The following is an 18,975-nucleotide window of genomic DNA, read 5'->3' on the forward strand; positions in this document are numbered from 1 at the left end:
GAAATCTTCACTATTTGTAATTTGGTCCTCACAGCTCTTTTTAATTCAATTTCAATAAAATGGAATTGTAAAACCATGGAATATGACTCAACATTCCAAAATTCATAAATTAAATAATCTTGGATTACAATGATAAATCTCGGGCCTTACAGTTTTAAACTTCCACTCAAACTAATTAAAGTAATTCCATCTCATTTTTAACCCATATGAAAATAAATTACATAAGAAGTGCGATGGCAATTATCTATAATCTTAAAGCATTGATGTTTTTGGCAATATGTACAACAAGCAATCCACGCATAATTGGAAATCATAGATTTTTAACCTACTTAATTTTTTTAAATAAAATTTTAAGTTTTTAATTACGATCAATTCTATAAACATTTTATGTTATATTCAATGATAATTAATTAATACTCGTCAAAAAAAAGATAAATTAATAAATAATTTATTTTAATAATTTCAAAAATAAAATATGAAATATGGTAGTATAATTTAAAATGGGTGATAGATATACTAAAATAAGTTTTTATAACAAAATTTTATTAAATGAAAGAAGGGGTGATATTATTATTATTATTATTATTAACTTGAAAAGGCTGGAAAATTTGTCAGAAGGGCCAAGTGAATGGTTCAAACCCCATGTAGCACAAAATTGAAAATAGGGGGTTAATACGATTATTGGGCTAAGAACCTTAGAAACATAACTTTAAAAAAAGTGAGTCTTACGTAAGATCGTCTTTCAGATCTTAATCTGTGAGACGGGTCAAGCTTACCCATATTCACAATAAAAAAATAATATTCTTAGCATAAAAAATAACACATTTTCATGGATAACCCAAATAAGATATCCGTATCACAAATACGACCTTTGAGACCGTCTCACATAAATTTTTGACTTTTACAGAACCGTGATTTTTGTGGACACGGTGAGAATGGTAATTTTTATTTGGTAAATTAAATAATAGGCCAAGTGCAATAATGATTCAAGAACACGAGTTTGTCGCAATGTTATCATAAGTTTTACAAAATTATCCATTCGAAAAAAATTATGACGTCGAACCCGTGACCAAATCTAAAACTATCACAATAGTCTGAAAATTACATTAGTCAGTTAAATCATATTGATCAAGTCTTATGTAATAAATTCCTCTAATAAAAAGAATCATAATCTTAACCATTGAACAACCTTGCTTAAATCTTTTGACCAAATCAAACAATTGAGTAAGTTGCACAAATCGCCCTCCTGTCCTCATTTATGGTAGCGTTGAACCGGTCAACTCAATCCAAGACAAAGGAAATATTTAATAAAGTAAAAGTATATGGGTTCTCAAAATCTTGACTTTTCATCCCAATTCATCTTTAAAATTTTATTTTTATTTTATAAAAACTTCATTCAAAAATTCATCCCCATTGTTTAATATAAATCATTATTACATATTTTAGGGTAAGTTCGGTGTCACCCTTAGATAATTGTTCATAATATAAACACACCCTTTAAGTATAGATTAATAGTCCAATATTTATCGTTAAAATTTTAAGTTGTTTTAATAATCATTTTGACCCGATTTAAGATCCAATTTTATGGATAATTATTTGATTAATAAAATTGGATCTTAAACCGGGTCAAAATGATTATTAAAACAACTTAAAATTTTAACGATAAATATTGGACTATTAATCTATCCTTATTTAATCCACTCAACCAAACACACCCTTTAAGTATATATTTTATATATGACAAAATGTCCACTCTTAGATTTAATCTTAAAACAATATTCTATTGAAAGCACCAAATTTTTTTTTTTTTTCACATTTTAGATATAACAATTACTAATTATTATATGTGCACAAAAAACTTTCAAACTCAAGTGGTAGCCGCTCGTTAAAAAGGTCCCATATACATTTTCATAAACTTTGAAGATACTTATTTTACATAAATATTGAATAGAAAGTATAACACCGGTTAAGTCGTTTTACCAAAAGTTATAGTTTGTGATAGCGATGCAACTTTAATATTTTAAATCGTATGATATATTCAAGCATCACGTTTCGGTTATTGTACCTAGTGTTTTCATAACTGGTACGATAATCGAATCGTTTACCTTATAACGATTCAAATGGTCAGACCGAAAAAGCGTAATATTATATAAAATTATAATATTACATATTTTAAATCCTAAATATTTTAAAGTGTACATAAATAATAAAAAGATATATTTATATAAGCTTAAAGACTAAAGTCTAAACATTATGCATATAATTAAATATAACAATACCTATATTTTTAAAAAATAAATTAATTAAATAAAAATATCGGGGACTTGTTTGACCGTAAAAATGGTGTATAAGACTGTTCGGAACAAGATCCATTACTAGTTCTATGTCGAACTGGACAAACCGACTGTTCCGATCAACAAAGATAATTATTAAAACTCAAAAATCTATTTCTCAATAATTTATTTCTTATTTTAATATGAACTGTAAGATCGAGTGTTTTTCGTTTTATCGAAAACTAAAAAACTTTTTTCTCTCACTATTTAGATGAATATTAAGTAAAAGTTTCTGTTTCCTACTCGTCATTTTTCCAAAGTAATACAATTTGTTTAAAAATTTAATTTTAAAATATTATTTCGATATAATTATGCTCGAGATTGCATTTGTTTAAAAGGATTGACTGGTAGACGTTGACTGACAGCTGGTCATTTCAAAAGAATCGTTCGAAAAATCGATTATCATAAATAAATATTTAATTTAATTTAAATAATTTTGCATGGAGAAATAGTATATCTAGAACCGTGTGTTACTGTTTTCAACCGCGTAAAGCATCGGTCAACTCTTGATTTCAAATATCTAACTTGCAATCCAAAAAATTAAAAATAAAAATAAAAAAACAAGAAATCTTCAAGAACGTTGCCTTAAATTCCAGAACTAACCTTATATTTATAGGTAAAAACTTGTGTGAGACGGTCACGCGGGTCGTATTTGTGAGACGGATCTCTTATTTGGGTAATCTATAAAAAAATTTTACTTTTTATGCTAAGAGTATTATTTTTTATTGTGAATATGGGTAGGGTTGACCCGTATCACAGATTATGATCCGTGAGACGGTCTAGAGTCACTCATATTTATTATATTAATATTTTTAATATTGAGTTTTGATTTTGAATAATATATATGTGAATTATTTCGCTGAACCTATTGTGCATTTCATGTAAAAAAAAGAGATACTACAAGATTGCATATTATATAATTGAATGAGACAAAACCAATAATGCGCACCTATCGTCACTTCTCATAAAGTACCTAATAATGTGAAGTTTTTGCTTTGATAATTGATAATTAGGACATTGGTAGTTTTTTTTTTTTTTTTTTTTTTTTGAGAAAGTTGCACGGATTTTTGGTTATGAGACGATTCAATTATGTTCATATTTATTATGATAAATAATATTTTTGATATAAAAAAAATTTCTATTGGTGATCAAAAATGTGATATGTCTTATAAAAGAGTAGGTTTTTTGTGAGACGGTCTCACGAATCTTTATCTGTGAGACGGACTAACACAACCGATATTCATAATAATAATATTCTTAGAATAAAAAATTATACTTTTTCATGGATCATCCAAATAAAAGATCTGTCTTACAAAATACGACCCCGTGAGACCGTCTCACACAAGTTTTAATTTGCACTCACAAAATAATCGTGTCATAAAAGTTTTTGAGTTTGAGAAAACATATTCTCATAATTATATTCTAGATTAGTTACATATAATATGATTTTCTCAACAAAAAAAAAAACACGTTAAGTGCTAATTGCGGCTTGGCATTTCAAAAAAAAAAAAATTCTTGGCGTTGAATGATGCAAATCATTTTCTTTGTATAGGAATTTTCTTCTTTTGTTTTTTTTTTCTGGAAGAGAATAATTTTCCTTTTTGTAATAGTTACGTACGTATATAAATTTTCTTTTTTTATGAGTATATAAACGTTGCAATCAATGAGCAACCTTCCTTCCTCAAATAGCCTCGCGTCAGTCTCAGTCTCACTCACTCATCGCTGTTTCTTGAATGCTTATGTGTATATAAAACATAATCTATATCATTGATTTCATATCTGGGGAATATTCAGGCGACCAGTATCAATTTCCGGTGGATTTCTTTTCGATTTTGTCGCGCAATCGTTTGGGTTTCTTCTTGGTTCGTTGTTTCGTTTTGTGAATGAAACGGAGTAAGACCAGTGCATAAAAATCCGATTTTGAAGAGATATCGGTCCGAATCATGGAGCTGGAGATGTGAACCTGGTGCAGTTTTGTTTACAAATGGGTTCTTGTTTTAGTCTTGTAGAAGATGAACAACAGTACATTGATAGCAAATCTTCCACCCACAAACCAGGTTTCATTTTCAACAACTGATATTGCTTATGATCTTTGTGATTCAATGTATGTTTCTTCATTTAGAAAGAACTGATTACTTTTTTCCATTTTTTGGGTTTTGTTTGAACTGGGAAATGAGTATCTGCCTGATTTATGAACTGGGAACTTGCATTTTAAGAAAATTTAATCATAAAAATTAACAATCACTGCACCGATAACAGATATTCCAGTCATCAAATAGGTCTTATTTTTAACCATCGATGTTGCTTACTTGCTCACGATCTGCCATCCATGTATGTTTAGCTGATCATGCAGGCCAGAGGAGTTGCTTAAGTGAAATCTACAACAATTTTCATGTGTTGTAACAGAACATAACACCCTGCCCGCTCCTTTTAATTTTTTTTTTTTGCTTGTTATCAGCTGAAAAGTCTATTTCCTATCTTCAAAAAGAAAAAAAGGAAAAGTCTATTGCCTCCGTAAATGGAAATAATGGTTCATCCTTGTCTGAAATTCTTGGTGTTTATATGACTAGTTTCAGGTCTAGAATTTTCAAAGGGTTGATATTCGAAAGTATATATAGATACTCACTTATTTCTGAAAGACGACTAATTCCATCTTTCCTTATTACCGGCTTTGAATTTATAGCTGTGGCTCAACTACAATGTATGTTTCTGTTGCTATTCCCTGAACAATGCTGATACTGACTACTTTTGTTAGGTGTTTGTGAAGAGTTGGTGTCACCGAAAAAAGTGGACTCTGTGAATTCAAACACCATCGTGGTAATTTCGAAAAACATAAAGGATCTACTTCAAAGGCCTGGGAATGGTGATCTTGATATTTTCACTTACGAGGAGATGAAGCTGGCCACCAAGCACTTCCGACCAGATCAGGTTCTCGGTGATGGTGGGTTTGGTATCGTCTATAAAGGAGTGATAGATGAAAATGTTCGGCCTGGTTACAAGACAACTCGAGTTGCCATTAAAGAGCTTGATCCCGAAGGCCTACAAGGAGACCGAGAATGGCTGGTATATCCTTTTCTAACCAAATATTATATTCACCGAGATTTTCTGATCTTTTTGCTCTTAAAATTAGCTCAGTTGTTGAAGGATGTTTGTTGCATCAGGCAGAGAGTCACTTAGGACTACTGATTAATGGGTGCAAGGGCTGGCATGCTGACAAGAATTGATTTACTCGTATAGAGGAAGACATTAGCTAAATGGCATACTATTCCTCTTTATAGAATTAAAAACCGACTGTGTAATCTCTCTGTTTTGCATTCCTAAATCTTCTGAGTTAATGGCCCTCAATTCGAGAGAAAATACGAATGCTGCATAAATATGCCAAAAAACTGGTCAAAGTTGTGTCATCTTAAAGGTCCGAAGAATGAAAATAATTTATAATTTACTGATCATATCATGTTACCAGAAAGATTAGGGACCTTTCTTGTCTTGTGGATGGTCGCCTTGCAAAATGTCTTTGAAGATTCTCATGCCCTGTTGAAATCAATGCCTTTTAGTTTTTCAGATTAAGATTGAGATACATTGTATAGCAGAATAAAAAAATATGCACCATTTTGTAAGCTGATTTAAGCAGCAAGATTTATAAACACGATATAGATATGTTTTATAGCAGAACAAAAAATGAAAGAATGGCTGCACCTTAAGGTTTACTGCTCAGGATAAACTTTTTTTCTTCTCCAAATGAAAACTTTGTTGAAGTTTCTCGTTTTATTTGCTATATATCGAAAATTCACTGAAAAAGGTTGTGAGTTGACTCATCGTTATGTTTTTGCACTTGCAGGCAGAAGTCAATTATTTAGGGCAACTCCGGCACCCAAATCTGGTGAAACTGGTCGGCTATTGCTGCGAGGGTGATCACAGACTTTTGGTTTATGAATATATGGCATCTGGGAGCTTGGAGAAACACCTTTTTCACCGTGAGTCTAAAACCAAATATCCATCAGTTAGTGTTGGTTAATGTTTATTTCTGATTTTCTTACAATAACTGCTGTTTGCTAATTATTCAGCCACATGTTGAAGGTGTTGAGTTTGTATTAGTTTGATCTGATGCCAACGAGAACTTGTGTTTGCACAATCATTTAATATAAAAATAAATATTTTGCATGTATTTTTGTACAAATTCAATCTATTTTTTTCCCTTATAGGAGTACGTGTCGCCTTATCATGGCACAAGAGATTGAAAATTGCTTTGGACACTGCAAAAGGGCTTGCTTTTCTTCATGGTGTGGACAATCCTATAATATACAGAGATTTTAAGACGTCGAACATTTTGCTAGACGTGGTAAGTTGAGCATTGTCCTGTTTACAGATCTAACTAGTATATTCAGGAAATGGAATTAAATCTGAGAAAGTAGATGTTCCATTGAACAAAAGGAGGGTACAACTATACCACGAGTTGCAAAATTTGCAAGGATCCTGGTATCATGTGGTTCCTTTGTTATGGAAAGTTTACTTTTTAAAATCTCCATTAGTTAGAACTTAGACAAAGGCTAAAGTGTGCAGAAAACTTGCAGGATTTTAACGCAAAGCTCTCCGACTTTGGACTGGCTAGGGTCGGCCCAACTGGAGATCAAACTCATGTTTCAACCCGAGTGATGGGTACTTACGGTTATGCTGCCCCAGAGTATGTGATGACCGGTGAGTCTTATGTTGGCATACTGGTATCTAGCTTTATGTTTATGAAGTACCTTTTTCGATACCAATTTGAAAATAGCAAGATCTCTTGTGACCAATCAAACAAACCAGTGGTATATTGTTGGCTTTTTAAAAAAACAGGCCTTAAGTTTGTGCGTGAGTGAATTTCAAAAGACAGTCATTATCAAGACTGATCCCATAATCATTTTTACTTCATCTTTCAGGACATTTAACTGCACGAAGCGATGTATATGGTTTTGGGGTCGTTTTACTTGAAATGCTAATCGGAAGGCGTACAATGGATAAAAGTAGGCCTAGTCGAGAGCATAATCTCGTCGAGTGGGCTCGTCCAATCCTCAACCACAACAAGAAGCTTTTGAGAATACTTGATCCTAGAATTGAAGGGCAATACTCCACTAAAATTCTCATGAAAGTGGCCCATCTAGCATATCAATGCCTCAGTCAAAACCCAAAAGGAAGGCCTGTAATGAGCCAAGTAATTGAAATTCTTGAGCCCCTTGCAACACAAGAAGCTCATGAAGAAGAAACGATTCAACTGAATGGAGGTGCCAGTGTAACGCTTTATGAGGTTCCGAAAAGGTTGCCAGAGACTCCAATGGGGAAGAAGGTGGACATAATAAAGAGCGAGAGTCATCGAGAAACCGAGCATGCAAAGGGTAAACATGTTAACGGAAGGAGCAAAAGTGAGCCTCCAAAGGAGAACTTTCTTTGTAGTTCTTTTCAAGAATGAAGTAGTGTTTAGTTCTTTCCCCAAGTGTCCAAAAAAGAGCCTTTCCTTGAATAATAATCATCATATGCGTTAACTGTTCAACAAGTAACAACAATTCTTGGTAGTCATATTAGATTAAAATCTCGAGAAAATCAATGGAATTCTTCAAGACAATAGGTGGAATAAGCTAACTAAAAGGCATATTACTGTAAAATCTAGGATGAAAATCACTTTTAAGTACCCTTTTTGTGTCGTAATAGTGTCAACTTAATTGGTCTAACATCAAGCTACATTCATTCAGATGTCGAGATTTCGCCTGTTGAAAACTTGTGCTTTCCCAATCCCCATGGATAAAAAAATTGAAAGTTTAAATTGATTTATAATCCTTACAATTGATACACACAACAATTTGAGTTAACAATTTTCATATAACAAAGACAATTACAGAGTAGTTGCTACAAGGGTATTAACAAGTTTCAGGATTTCAGGGTTTTGTTCTTTATCGATCGAATAACTAAGAATCCACCAAACATCGCAAGATCCAAAAAACCCGATGAATACTTTGATCCTCATATCCATGTCTATTTCCATCTCATCGGGTGTAAGTTTTCAATATCCCAAGTATTGTTTTTCTGTATTTTGATAATCTTACCACAATTTTTGCTTTCCAATTTTTTTTTACCGATAATAACAAAAAGACCTTGAAAGTAAAACTTATATGGATGAAAGCATAGTGAAATGACATTGGAAGTAGAAAGTAATCATCACGAGTCGCTCCACCATAGACTCCTTATCCCTTATTTTGCTTTCCAGGTGGAAAGTAGTTACACGCACCATTAATGAAGTAGTTACATCAAATAATAGATGCGTTCTGTCTTGACTCTAATTGTTTGGAAAGTAGACGACATGTTTAACAGGTCGTTACACCCGGGACCAGATCAAACTTGGGAATTAAGCTCGTAACCGTAATTGGGTTCCAAAATCAGCACGAATCTACTAGTGAGTGGATCAGAATCAGTTAGAATTTTAAAAATTAAGAAAAACCATCCTTGAGATTTTTGGATCCGGCCCATCCACCACCTATTTGGGTAATGGTTCGAATTGTTTCCAATGTACATACCCTGGGATCGATTCCTGCATGGATGGATCCGGAGGAACTCGGGAACCATTAAGTACGCGTAATGAGAAGTGGTCATAAAAAGTATTTGATACGTATTATTTTCCGAGATGGATAAATTTACATTTTATGATAAGATTAGATTATAAAATTTAAAAATCTCAATAGAATCCGATATCTATTTAACTTAAAATGACCTAAGAATAATTTAAATATAAATAATTCACATCAAGTTCACGATGTTTCCAAAATAAAAAGATGATATCGTTTTCAATCCAACCGCATCCTGACTAGATAAATGGGCTCTAAGTCATACTATTATGGATAAAGATTAAAATAACTTTTCGAAAATATTTTTAAAAAAACCTACTTGACAAAAACTTGTGTTCGATGATCTCACGAGTCGTATTTTGTTAGACGGATATTTTATTTGGGTTTATGCTAAGAATATTACTTTTTGTTGTGAATATCGATAAGATTGACTCATCTCAGACAAAGATTCGTGAAACCATCAAACAAAAAACCTGCTCAACCTACTTTCATTTAATAAAAAAATAGATTATTTGAAATATCAGATTATATTATTCATATATAATGTATAATATGAATGGTAATGTAATATATGCATGCAACACGTGTGTGACATTATTAATAAGTGTATTTATTTGCTGCAGTTTTAAAGAACAAGTGAGACAAGGAATTTTTGAAAACATCTGAAATAAGAGACAAAACTACAAGCTTCATAACAATTTGGGCAGAAAAATATTGCACTTCATATAATAAGCCAACAGGCATTACGTGGGGAACTATTCAAGCATATTAGATAATTTTTCAAATAAAAAATTCAACATACATTGATTTTTATTATTTTCTTACTATGCGTCCTCAGCAGCTCCGATGTCGCTCAATCCACAACATCACACTTGCAGCATGTTGGAGTGAATTTGTTAGCAAGGTCTATTTCCTGAAGAAAGATGACAAATGAGATCCTTAGAACATTAAAAAATAAGCAAATTTTCCTTTTGAAGGGTTGAAATATAACCCTTTTCGAACCGTAATTGAATAATAAAATATACTAAATTGTTTCAAACTGGTGCTGTTGGAGGATCACCACCCTATTGTTCAAAGAGTTGCGCAGTTCAACCTGAGAAACAACTCAACGAGACAAGAACGTACACACATGAATAAGATGTATGGCATTCTCGTCTCTCATAAGAATCAGGAAATTGCAGGTTTCTGATCCTAACCAAAACACAAGAACTTCCAGGATTGTACGTTGATGTTGATTAAAAGACTCAGTTAGACAGATATGAATTTTGTAGACAGCATTTTCTTCATAACACAAGTATCAGAAAATACGGGTAACAAAGCAAAGGCATTTTGCTTCTATCTCATGGACTTCCATAACTCTTCATCTATATCTCCTACACAAATTTATGTCGCATAAACTCTAAACTAGGTAGGTTTGGAGTTGCTATCGTTCTCGAGTTAATATCAGATTATCACATTTATGACACTTAAAATTATACAATGCGTCTTTTCCTTAAAAGTTGAACAGGAGAATCGTTCAAGAATTTGAAAAAAGATCCAGAAATGTAATCTTATTCACAATATTTCGGAATCAGATTTAGATATTTATAGAACAAACTTTATATTTTGAAATAAAATATGCAAATGAGTTAATGGAGGACCTTTAAGAATCATAGATGATCCATTTCTAACCCCAAACGTGGCGCATCATTTTTGCAAGCTCAATAAAAAATTTCCTTTCAGCAGGCTTGAAACCATCCACATTTGCAGATTCCTGGATTGAAGCTATAAGGTCTCGCTTTAATTTTGGAGAGAGCGCCAGGTAAGTTTGTCCATGGATGTTACTGAGGTCCGCAAGCTAAAAAAGAACATTATATGACGGATGATTTGAGAATTGGTAATGCTAACAAATATTTTAAAAATCTGGCTCATAATGTCCTAACCCTTAAATCCACAATGATTTGAGACAGTTCCATTACAAGTGGAACACTACAAGCTTTGAACTCGTATCATTGAACTAAAAATCATCTTGAGCTAACTGAGGAAATATAAGTACTGTGACTCTACAAGTAGGATAAATACAAAGTAAAAATTTGAGATGTAAATAAAAATAATAGTCTGAATGAACAAAGTAACATTTAAAGATATTTTTGTGTACATGCTATCAAGACTAACAACAAAACCAGTTTTCAGTACAAAAGTGTGAATGATGCATCGAGAATAAGCATTGCACTTTCACATTTGTCAGTTTGTGACCAAAAGAACAAAAATGACACATAGATGTCAAGAATAAGTTGAAATATAATAGAAACAAATTTTGCCATGTAGTTAACAAATCCCTAACTTATTCACAGCTATTGTGTATTGACAACGCAAGATGCATAATGGGATGGTTTAAGAATATCCATGCCACCTATATGATGATTTTATATCTTAATGAAAGCTTGTTAGGCAAGTGTAGAATAGCTGTGATCATAGTTATCCCTCAAGGCATGCGTCTAAACTAACATGCAGCAAGACTCAGCCAAGGCACAACAGTTCAACAAAAGGCGCCTTGGTTTCGAGCTTTGGTGCATCATACCTTTAAAGTGCATCGTAAATGTAAGGATAGTGAACTTTAAATGAAATGCAAGGTGAAAATCAATCCTTTCATCTATAAACTAATGAATGTATACTTTATTGTTGTGCAATAACTTGTAAGGATGATAAGTAATTAAGTTTTCTTTAGAAATTATACTGTATATTTCCCCTCAGTGCACCTCAATTCAATTAGAGGAACACCATACCGAGCCTTTCGTGCCTCTAATAGCAATGGCTATGTGATGAAACTGTAAGATGCAATGGCTATCTCCTGATGATAAAATATTTTGCAAATAGGATGACTTGCCTGCTGAAACCATGGAATAATAGAATTCACAAATCTCTGCTCCAATAAGAACTTTGCCAATGTGCTTAGTAACTCATTTGCAATCTTTTGAGATAAACTTTCCAGAATTGGACCTGTTTTATCTAGGAGCTCAAACAAAAGGAATTCGTTCCTTGAACAAAGAGCTTCTTCATATGCAAAGTCAATGTCACCATCCAAGATGTAATCATTGATTACTTTCCGCGGGTTCTTCTTAGCTTCCAGTTTATTTAGTCTTGACTTGATGCAGGGATTTGGATTGAAGAGATTGCCACTTGTTCGCATTTGGCCTTCATAAATTTCTGAACAAAAGCTCGGAGAATTATTGCTTTTCCCCGAAGAATTGTCTATTAGCTTTGGAGTAGCATCAGACCACGTGTCTGAGTTTTGTTTCCCATAACCATTTGATCTCCCCCTGATAAATGTGTTCTCCCATTTTCCTGCATGTTTAAATGGAGGATGCCCATTACTCTCAACAGACGCCCTGGGTGTACTCCCAGAAAGTCTGGGGGAAACAATGCTGGGACTACTTTTCAGAACTTTGTTTGCCAGCATATCTGGATATCTTCCTCCATGAACAAGTTCTTGTGCTATTTTGTCCACCACTAATTCAAGATTTGACACTTTCAACTGTACCACGGACATGCTATCTGCTATGGTGGTTGTAAATGCCTGAATAAATAGCAGAGGATTGGATGATCAAAGATTTTTAAATTTTTGAAAAAAAATACTTTTTTGTTTCCCCATGAAATTCATTCTGAAGTAAAAGAAAACGGTGCAAGATTTTCCGAGGGGACAGGTGGGTTGATGTAGGAACAATATAAAATATGGGAAAAAACCTTTTGCCCTAACTTCTACATTTCAATACTCGCAATTACTTACATTCATGGCAGCACAAAATATCTATAAAATTCTTTGTTCTAAATTTAGGCATGCCAAAAGCGTATGACTTGATTCAGGTTCCATTTATTTCCCAAAGAATTGGATTATTAGCTCTGTATTATATTTGCATATGCCATGTGTTAGTTTCCAGAGAAAAGCATACCCCATAAAGCATAGTGAGATTATTTTATGGCGTTTAAAGTTTGATGCTTAACATTTAGGGGCTTCCTGTATCAACACTATCATGGACAAAGCAATTGCGTGTTTACAAAATATTTTATCATTTTCCTTAATGGTAGCTGGGCATCTACTCCAATAGCAAAAGAAACAGACAGAGAAACCTTTTAGTAACTACCTTTAGCATATCCATCAAATTTGTTTGCTTGTCTTCAATCTCGAAAAGCTGCTTTCTGATGAGAATCAAGTCTTTTTCAGTTTTTAAGCAACAACCACGCATAATTTGCGAAGTGGATTCTCTAACCGTGGAATTTAAACTCCTATGATCATGCATTTTAGCCAAGTATCTTTGCTCTTCGATATTAGCTTCATCATTAGCAAACCTTCGACTAGTTCCAGTTGACTTTACCAAACTGGCATCATCAAAAACATCACAATGTATAGGAACAACCTTTGATTTGATGCTTTCCGTGAAAAGAGTGGACGCAGAAGAGAATTCCTGTTTGTCATCAAGTTCTACATAATTATATCCAATATTTTTTGTACTCCTGACATTAGTATAAATCTTTTCACATCTCTTTGTAACAGAGCTACACTCAGAGTCATCGTTCTGGTTCTCTGATACTGAAAAATGATTATTCTTTGGTATTGTAATTTCTATTTGCCAGTCATTTGTTCCAGATTGCTGAGATTTCTCAATGTTGGTTCCGCCAGCCGTTCTGGATGCCAGAGGAACTCTTTTCTTAGCCAATTCACAAGCAGATCTCATTTGTTTAATATCGTTTAGCTTTGAGCCACTGGAGCTGGTAACATCACCATAGTCGGATGCGTAGGAAATACCTATAGGAGATCAAAAATGTTTTACACGAGGAGCTACAAATATACTAGCACAACAAGGTGAGAGATGCACGTAACAGCAAGGAGACATTATTCACTTCAAATAGCAGAATTTACCAGGTGGGGTGAAATACATGGAAAAACAAGTTCATAAGTGTCAATCAGAATTCAAAATCCACGAAATAAAGTGGACCTGTATGGATCAGCTTCAGTAAAAACTGCACATAGAAAATTAACTAGTCCCTTTCTGTGTATTACTTCCCATGCTTCTAGTTGGTGGTGTGCGTGGAGTCGTGGACCTTTCGCAGACTCATATTCATTCCATAAAAAAATATGGATCATAAAGTGAATAAACAAAGTATATGGAAGATAATATAAAAATTGCCCCTAATTCAACTTCCGTATGAGACTATGCTCTCACCCAAAAAAGAAACATATTCTAGCATAATTTAGCAAGTAGATCATCCTTGTTTAATCTAGACTAAGACAATAGGGTATCAAAACCTGCATAATCTCCTCACAGCAGAATACTATAATTCACAAAATTCATTCTATTGTCACTTCGCAAATATAATGCAATCATAAATTAGTTATGGTTAATTCATCAAAAAAAAAACTTAATAACTGTGAAAGTGTACAAATTTTGTTTTAAATCCGCATACAGAACGCCATACATGAACATTTGGCTTCAACTTATATGTGGTACAATGGTAATTTTAAAATATTCCAATAAAAATGTCAAGACACCAAGACAATCAATTAGAGATTGGGCTACAATCTTTGCGGCTGGTAATCTGTAATGAAACAAATAACATGGCATTGATCACAATAACCTTTGACGGAAGATCCAGCTTCGGAAGGTTCAGGTGTAACCAAACCAGGAAGATTTTTCCAGAGTTGCAAGGCCAGCAAAGCTGCGTCCCTAACTGGTTTCACCTATTCAGTAGGAAAGATGTCTAAAATTACAGATTAAGAAACATATGAGTTATGACATGTTAAATAATACAGCAAACCTTGTCAAAACGACATGATTCAAGACAACAGATGACAGTTTTACGAAATGTGCCCAAGGAAGATACTAAACAAGAAGCTATGTCGCCTAATGCATTGCAGGCCGCTTTACGAGTTGCCCATTCGCTGTTCTTCGTGGCTTCTTGGATGCTTGTCAGAGCAGCACTCAGTGAATTAGGCGTAGGAGCACCACCAGCCTACAACATTCGACAAGAAAATAAAATTTGACTTAAGTACATATGCATCGCTAATAGACAAAAGTACAAGTCGATGTTGATTTTTGGAATGCGTTGTGAGACCGGAGAGTTAAACTATCAAAGCTTTCTTAAAATTTCCTTAAATTTTCCACAGTGATCTCTTAATTGACCAATACAGTATATGTGCACTGTATATTCTCAACCAAGACTTGTATCATCTAATGAAGCTATGCGAACCATTCTAAACATGTGATGTGTACAAGATCCAATTACAAGAGTTATGTAAGTGATGCCCAAGGTTCAATATCGAAATCATTTATGAGGTTTCCCGAGTTTTTTCCATACCGATACTAGAAACACCTGAACTAACTGAGCACAAGTATTAATCAAATAGCAATTATTAAAATGCCACCTTTTATTCTAATTTGGGAAACCCCAACAACCCAATCATATGAGAAATTATGGGATTGGATCGACTAAAATCCCACAAACAATGTAGAACATGATGACTATAGTTCCAGGAATAGATTTGGCAACAGATGAGTGAATGAGATCTTCTTTAAAATGATGACGTAGCTCTTGAACACTACATCACACAACCAGAAGAATTAACTATAACCAGACGTGAACGCAGGAGCAAAAGTATAGGGCAAATATAGGTGTCGTGGGTCTAGACAAACCAGAATGATACTCCTATTCAACTCTAAGACAGCTGGTTTTGCCATGAAATGTTGATTCTTCAGCAACTTGACAGTTCTTGCCAACATCTTCTGCAAAACCAAGGGTGGAGGATCGTGAATATTGTCAATGACACTTGACAAACACAACGCTGAACCAGATTGCACTTGCTTGTTCTGCTCGCCCAAGGCTTCAAAAAGTGGCCTCACTAGCACGACAAAAGTGCTATCTGTTTCAACTCTATTACCACTCAATTTGGAAGCCAAGATACCCACTGTTTCTACACACACATCTCTCACAGCAGAATCAGTGTCCTTTAACCTTTTAACAATGCTAGCTACCATCCTGCCCAGATGAGGTGCCACCAGAATCTCGTGAAAAGATGCCAGTTTGCCCATCAGGCGAATGCATTCCTTGCGAACAGCACATTTCTGTTTGGAATCTGTGTCCATTATGCAGGACAGGAATGGAGCAATTCCATCATGAGGCAAGCATTCAATGGTTTTCTCGAGCTCCTCGACCCCAATTTGACAAGTGTCCCTATCTCCAAGCTTGTTAAGCGCAAGACCCACTCTCTGTTTCAGCTCAAAAGCTGCTTGCTGACCGTTCATTCTGGAACCAGCTTTCCCTTTCACCATACTTACATGTGACTTCATCATTATTCACCTGAATTGCGTCTATGGGGCCATAATATCTCAGATTTTAACTCAGACGTGAACTTTGAAGCTCCCCTCGTTCATAAATGTGCCCTTCAGTGCACAAAAAGAACATGCCAAACAGAAAATAATAATAAGTCGCGTATCCAAATTAAGAAAACCATCAACACGAATCGCAACTTTTTCTAAAACTATCGATAAAAATCGACATTCTTGCTCTTGCGCAATTTTTAAGACAAAATAGAAAATATGTATCAGACTAATTAGGATAATAACAGCATGAAGACATGACTTCAAATTGCATGTATCCAAGAATCGAGCTAGTGTAAGCACTAGACTATGAGCTTGAAGAACACAAACACGCACCTCCCTCTCAGAGGAATGCGTGAAAACTTACTTGAAAGACCAGCCATTCTGAGCTTCACGTCGGAATAACATCACGTAAAACAGCACTACTTGAACAATGCTTTGAGAACGGAGCAGCAGAAGTAAATAAAATGCTACTGTAGTCCTGTTCGATTAGTTTCAAATTCAAATTTGAAAATATAATAATGAAAAGAAACATCAAAAGAACGAATCTCAGTACAAAGAAAAAGAAGTCAAAAGCAGCGTTCAAGGATATTTTACCCGTCCGTACGCACAGAGAATAGAGCCACTTCGTGCGAGAGAGACAGTGTGGCGTGGGAGGTGTGTGTGAATTTGGGGATCTTGAGTTTTGGCGGTTGGGTATCTGTTTTTGAAATTTGAGGAGACCCATGGCTTTTCATATGACCATGTTTAAAGGAAGGGAATCGCTCCAATTTTAAGTTGGGTTTGGTATAAGGATGGTAATTTTCCCACGGTTTGGAGATCCGCGATTAAAATCCGAAACGAGGGTAGAGATCTTCGATTTTTTGAGTCGACATAGTACGAAACGAGCATGGGGATATTATCCTCATCTCCAAGCATGTCAGTAAATAATATTGACTAGTTATTCTGTATATATAATGCGTACGTACAGTCTTTTTTATCATTATCGATGACTAAAAGTTTGACAAATTATGTAGTGACTAAATTGATATTTGAATTGATAAAATAAAAAAAATGAAAGTGCGGTTGAAATTTAAAACAAAAAACAAAATGTAATATAGGTATCATATAAGGGTAAAATTGAAAAAATATTGGTGTTCTTCTTGGATGGTTACCATCATGTCCTATACTTTAATGAAATAGAATAGATAATAAAAAAATATTATTATTATTATTAAAAATATTACAATGATGAGCAGGTCTATTGTGAAACGGTCTCATGAATCTTTATCTGTGAGACGGGTCAACCCTACCGATATTCACAATGAAAAGTAATGTTCTTAGCATAAAAAGTAATAGTTTTGCATGGATGATCTAAATAAGAGATCTGTGTCACAAAATACGACCGTGAGACCGTCTTACACAAGTTTTTGTCTATAATAATAATATTAATATTATCACTAATAATAATAAGCTTCGAACCCGTCTGTCTAGTCTCTTTAATATTTTTGAAACAAATATGAGGTGGAAATTGAGATTTGATCTCCTCAAGATAGGATGGAATTCGAGAATGGGTTTGGAGCCCATTGTCATCCCTAGTTTGATATTACTTGGTTCGACATAATTCTCCTTTTGATGTTTGGTTAAGTTTTACAAATTTCATATTAAAGTTATGAATTATTATGTTACGTATATAAACGGATTTATCATATATTTTTTTATCGTCACGTTTTTCGATGCAATATACAAGGAATATTTCAAAAATAAAATAAAAATACATATAGTAATAACTTTATAAATTGACACTCACTAAATTAATAATTTCTTAAAAATAATATTTTTTTAGTAAAATTATTGTGTATAATTATGTGAACATGTTCAACAATGGAAAAATTGAGTAAAATCCTTATCAACATACATATTTTGTGTTCAGTCCATGTGTCAGGGAAATTAATTTTTCACTTCTTGACACACCATAAATATTTTTAGTAACTCCGTGTTTTACGAATTCTTGACTTTATTATTATGAAAAAATTTGTGGTTTTTTCTTATTCATCTTTCTGCTTCACTCGTTCACTACGCTTTCTACAAAAAAAACCTCATCGGAAACAATGGAAGAACACCTTTAAAACTTGTCTCAAATCTTACACTTTCAACTATTCTCATTTACCCTTGTTTTCTCCTCCATTTAACTTGTTATTGTTTACTCCATCAAGGAAATCATGTATCCAAAAAAAAAGTCTTCGCACTTGTTTGTTCGATTTGTTGACCTTTTTTATTGCAGGTTTTTCTTCGATTATCCGCTTGTTTTTGTTAGATTTTCATAAGTTTTGTTCAATTTGCCTCTGTGTTTTGATAATTTTTTGGGCCGCGGGTTTTTGTTCAATTTTTTGTTGGGTTTTAGCCGTATGTTTTTGTTCAATTTGTGTTGGTTTTAAGCATGTGTCGTAGATGATTTCAGCTGTTTTTGAATGATTTGTTGATCCTTTCTTTGTTATTTTTTTTAAAAAAAATTAATTGTATTCTCAAGTCGACTTAAATTTTTTGTATAAAGTAGAAAGAAGGATATAGAGTCAACTTAAATTTTTTTGTGCTTCATATTTTGTATTTAATTATGGTTAAATGGAACTTAATTATAAGGAGAACCACTTTCTTTTAGACCCAAACTCATATGGTTATTTAATGAGTAACATCTAAGAAAGTTATTACCATGATTTTTAT

General features: G+C 33.6%; 2 protein-coding genes across 7 annotated transcripts; one reads left to right on the plus strand and one right to left on the minus strand.

The window, feature by feature from the left end:
• Positions 1-4,003: 4,003 nt before the first annotated feature.
• On the plus strand, positions 4,004-7,784 carry LOC140839684 (probable serine/threonine-protein kinase PBL17). Of its 2 annotated transcripts, none has more exons than XM_073206573.1 (6): positions 4,004-4,390; positions 5,101-5,396; positions 6,172-6,307; positions 6,536-6,672; positions 6,905-7,028; positions 7,250-7,784. In XM_073206573.1, exons 1-6 carry the CDS (start codon positions 4,318-4,320, stop codon positions 7,774-7,776), a joined length of 1,293 nt encoding a protein of 430 aa, XP_073062674.1. In that variant the 5' UTR covers positions 4,004-4,317; the 3' UTR covers positions 7,777-7,784. The 2 variants fall into 2 exon arrangements, with proteins under 2 accessions (XP_073062674.1, XP_073062672.1); XM_073206571.1 differs by having other exon boundaries at positions 4,006-4,390; positions 5,089-5,396.
• Positions 7,785-9,603: 1,819 nt separating this feature from the next.
• LOC140839685 (TORTIFOLIA1-like protein 2) lies at positions 9,604-17,016 on the minus strand. Of its 5 annotated transcripts, none has more exons than XM_073206574.1 (9): positions 16,873-17,016; positions 16,643-16,756; positions 15,592-16,338; positions 14,717-14,911; positions 14,537-14,639; positions 13,045-13,706; positions 11,790-12,479; positions 10,595-10,760; positions 9,604-9,836 (listed from the first exon to the last, which is right to left on the minus strand). In XM_073206574.1, exons 3-9 carry the CDS (start codon positions 16,246-16,248, stop codon positions 9,820-9,822), a joined length of 2,490 nt encoding a protein of 829 aa, XP_073062675.1. In that variant the 5' UTR covers positions 16,249-16,338; positions 16,643-16,756; positions 16,873-17,016; the 3' UTR covers positions 9,604-9,819. The 5 variants fall into 5 exon arrangements, with proteins under 5 accessions (XP_073062675.1, XP_073062679.1, XP_073062677.1 ...); XM_073206578.1 differs by having other exon boundaries at positions 10,564-10,760; XM_073206576.1 differs by having other exon boundaries at positions 16,612-16,756.
• Positions 17,017-18,975: the final 1,959 nt, after the last annotated feature.

The sequence above is a fragment of the Primulina eburnea genome, chromosome 8, assembly GCF_022965805.1.
Source record: "Primulina eburnea isolate SZY01 chromosome 8, ASM2296580v1, whole genome shotgun sequence".
NCBI lineage: Eukaryota > Viridiplantae > Streptophyta > Magnoliopsida > Lamiales > Gesneriaceae > Primulina > Primulina eburnea.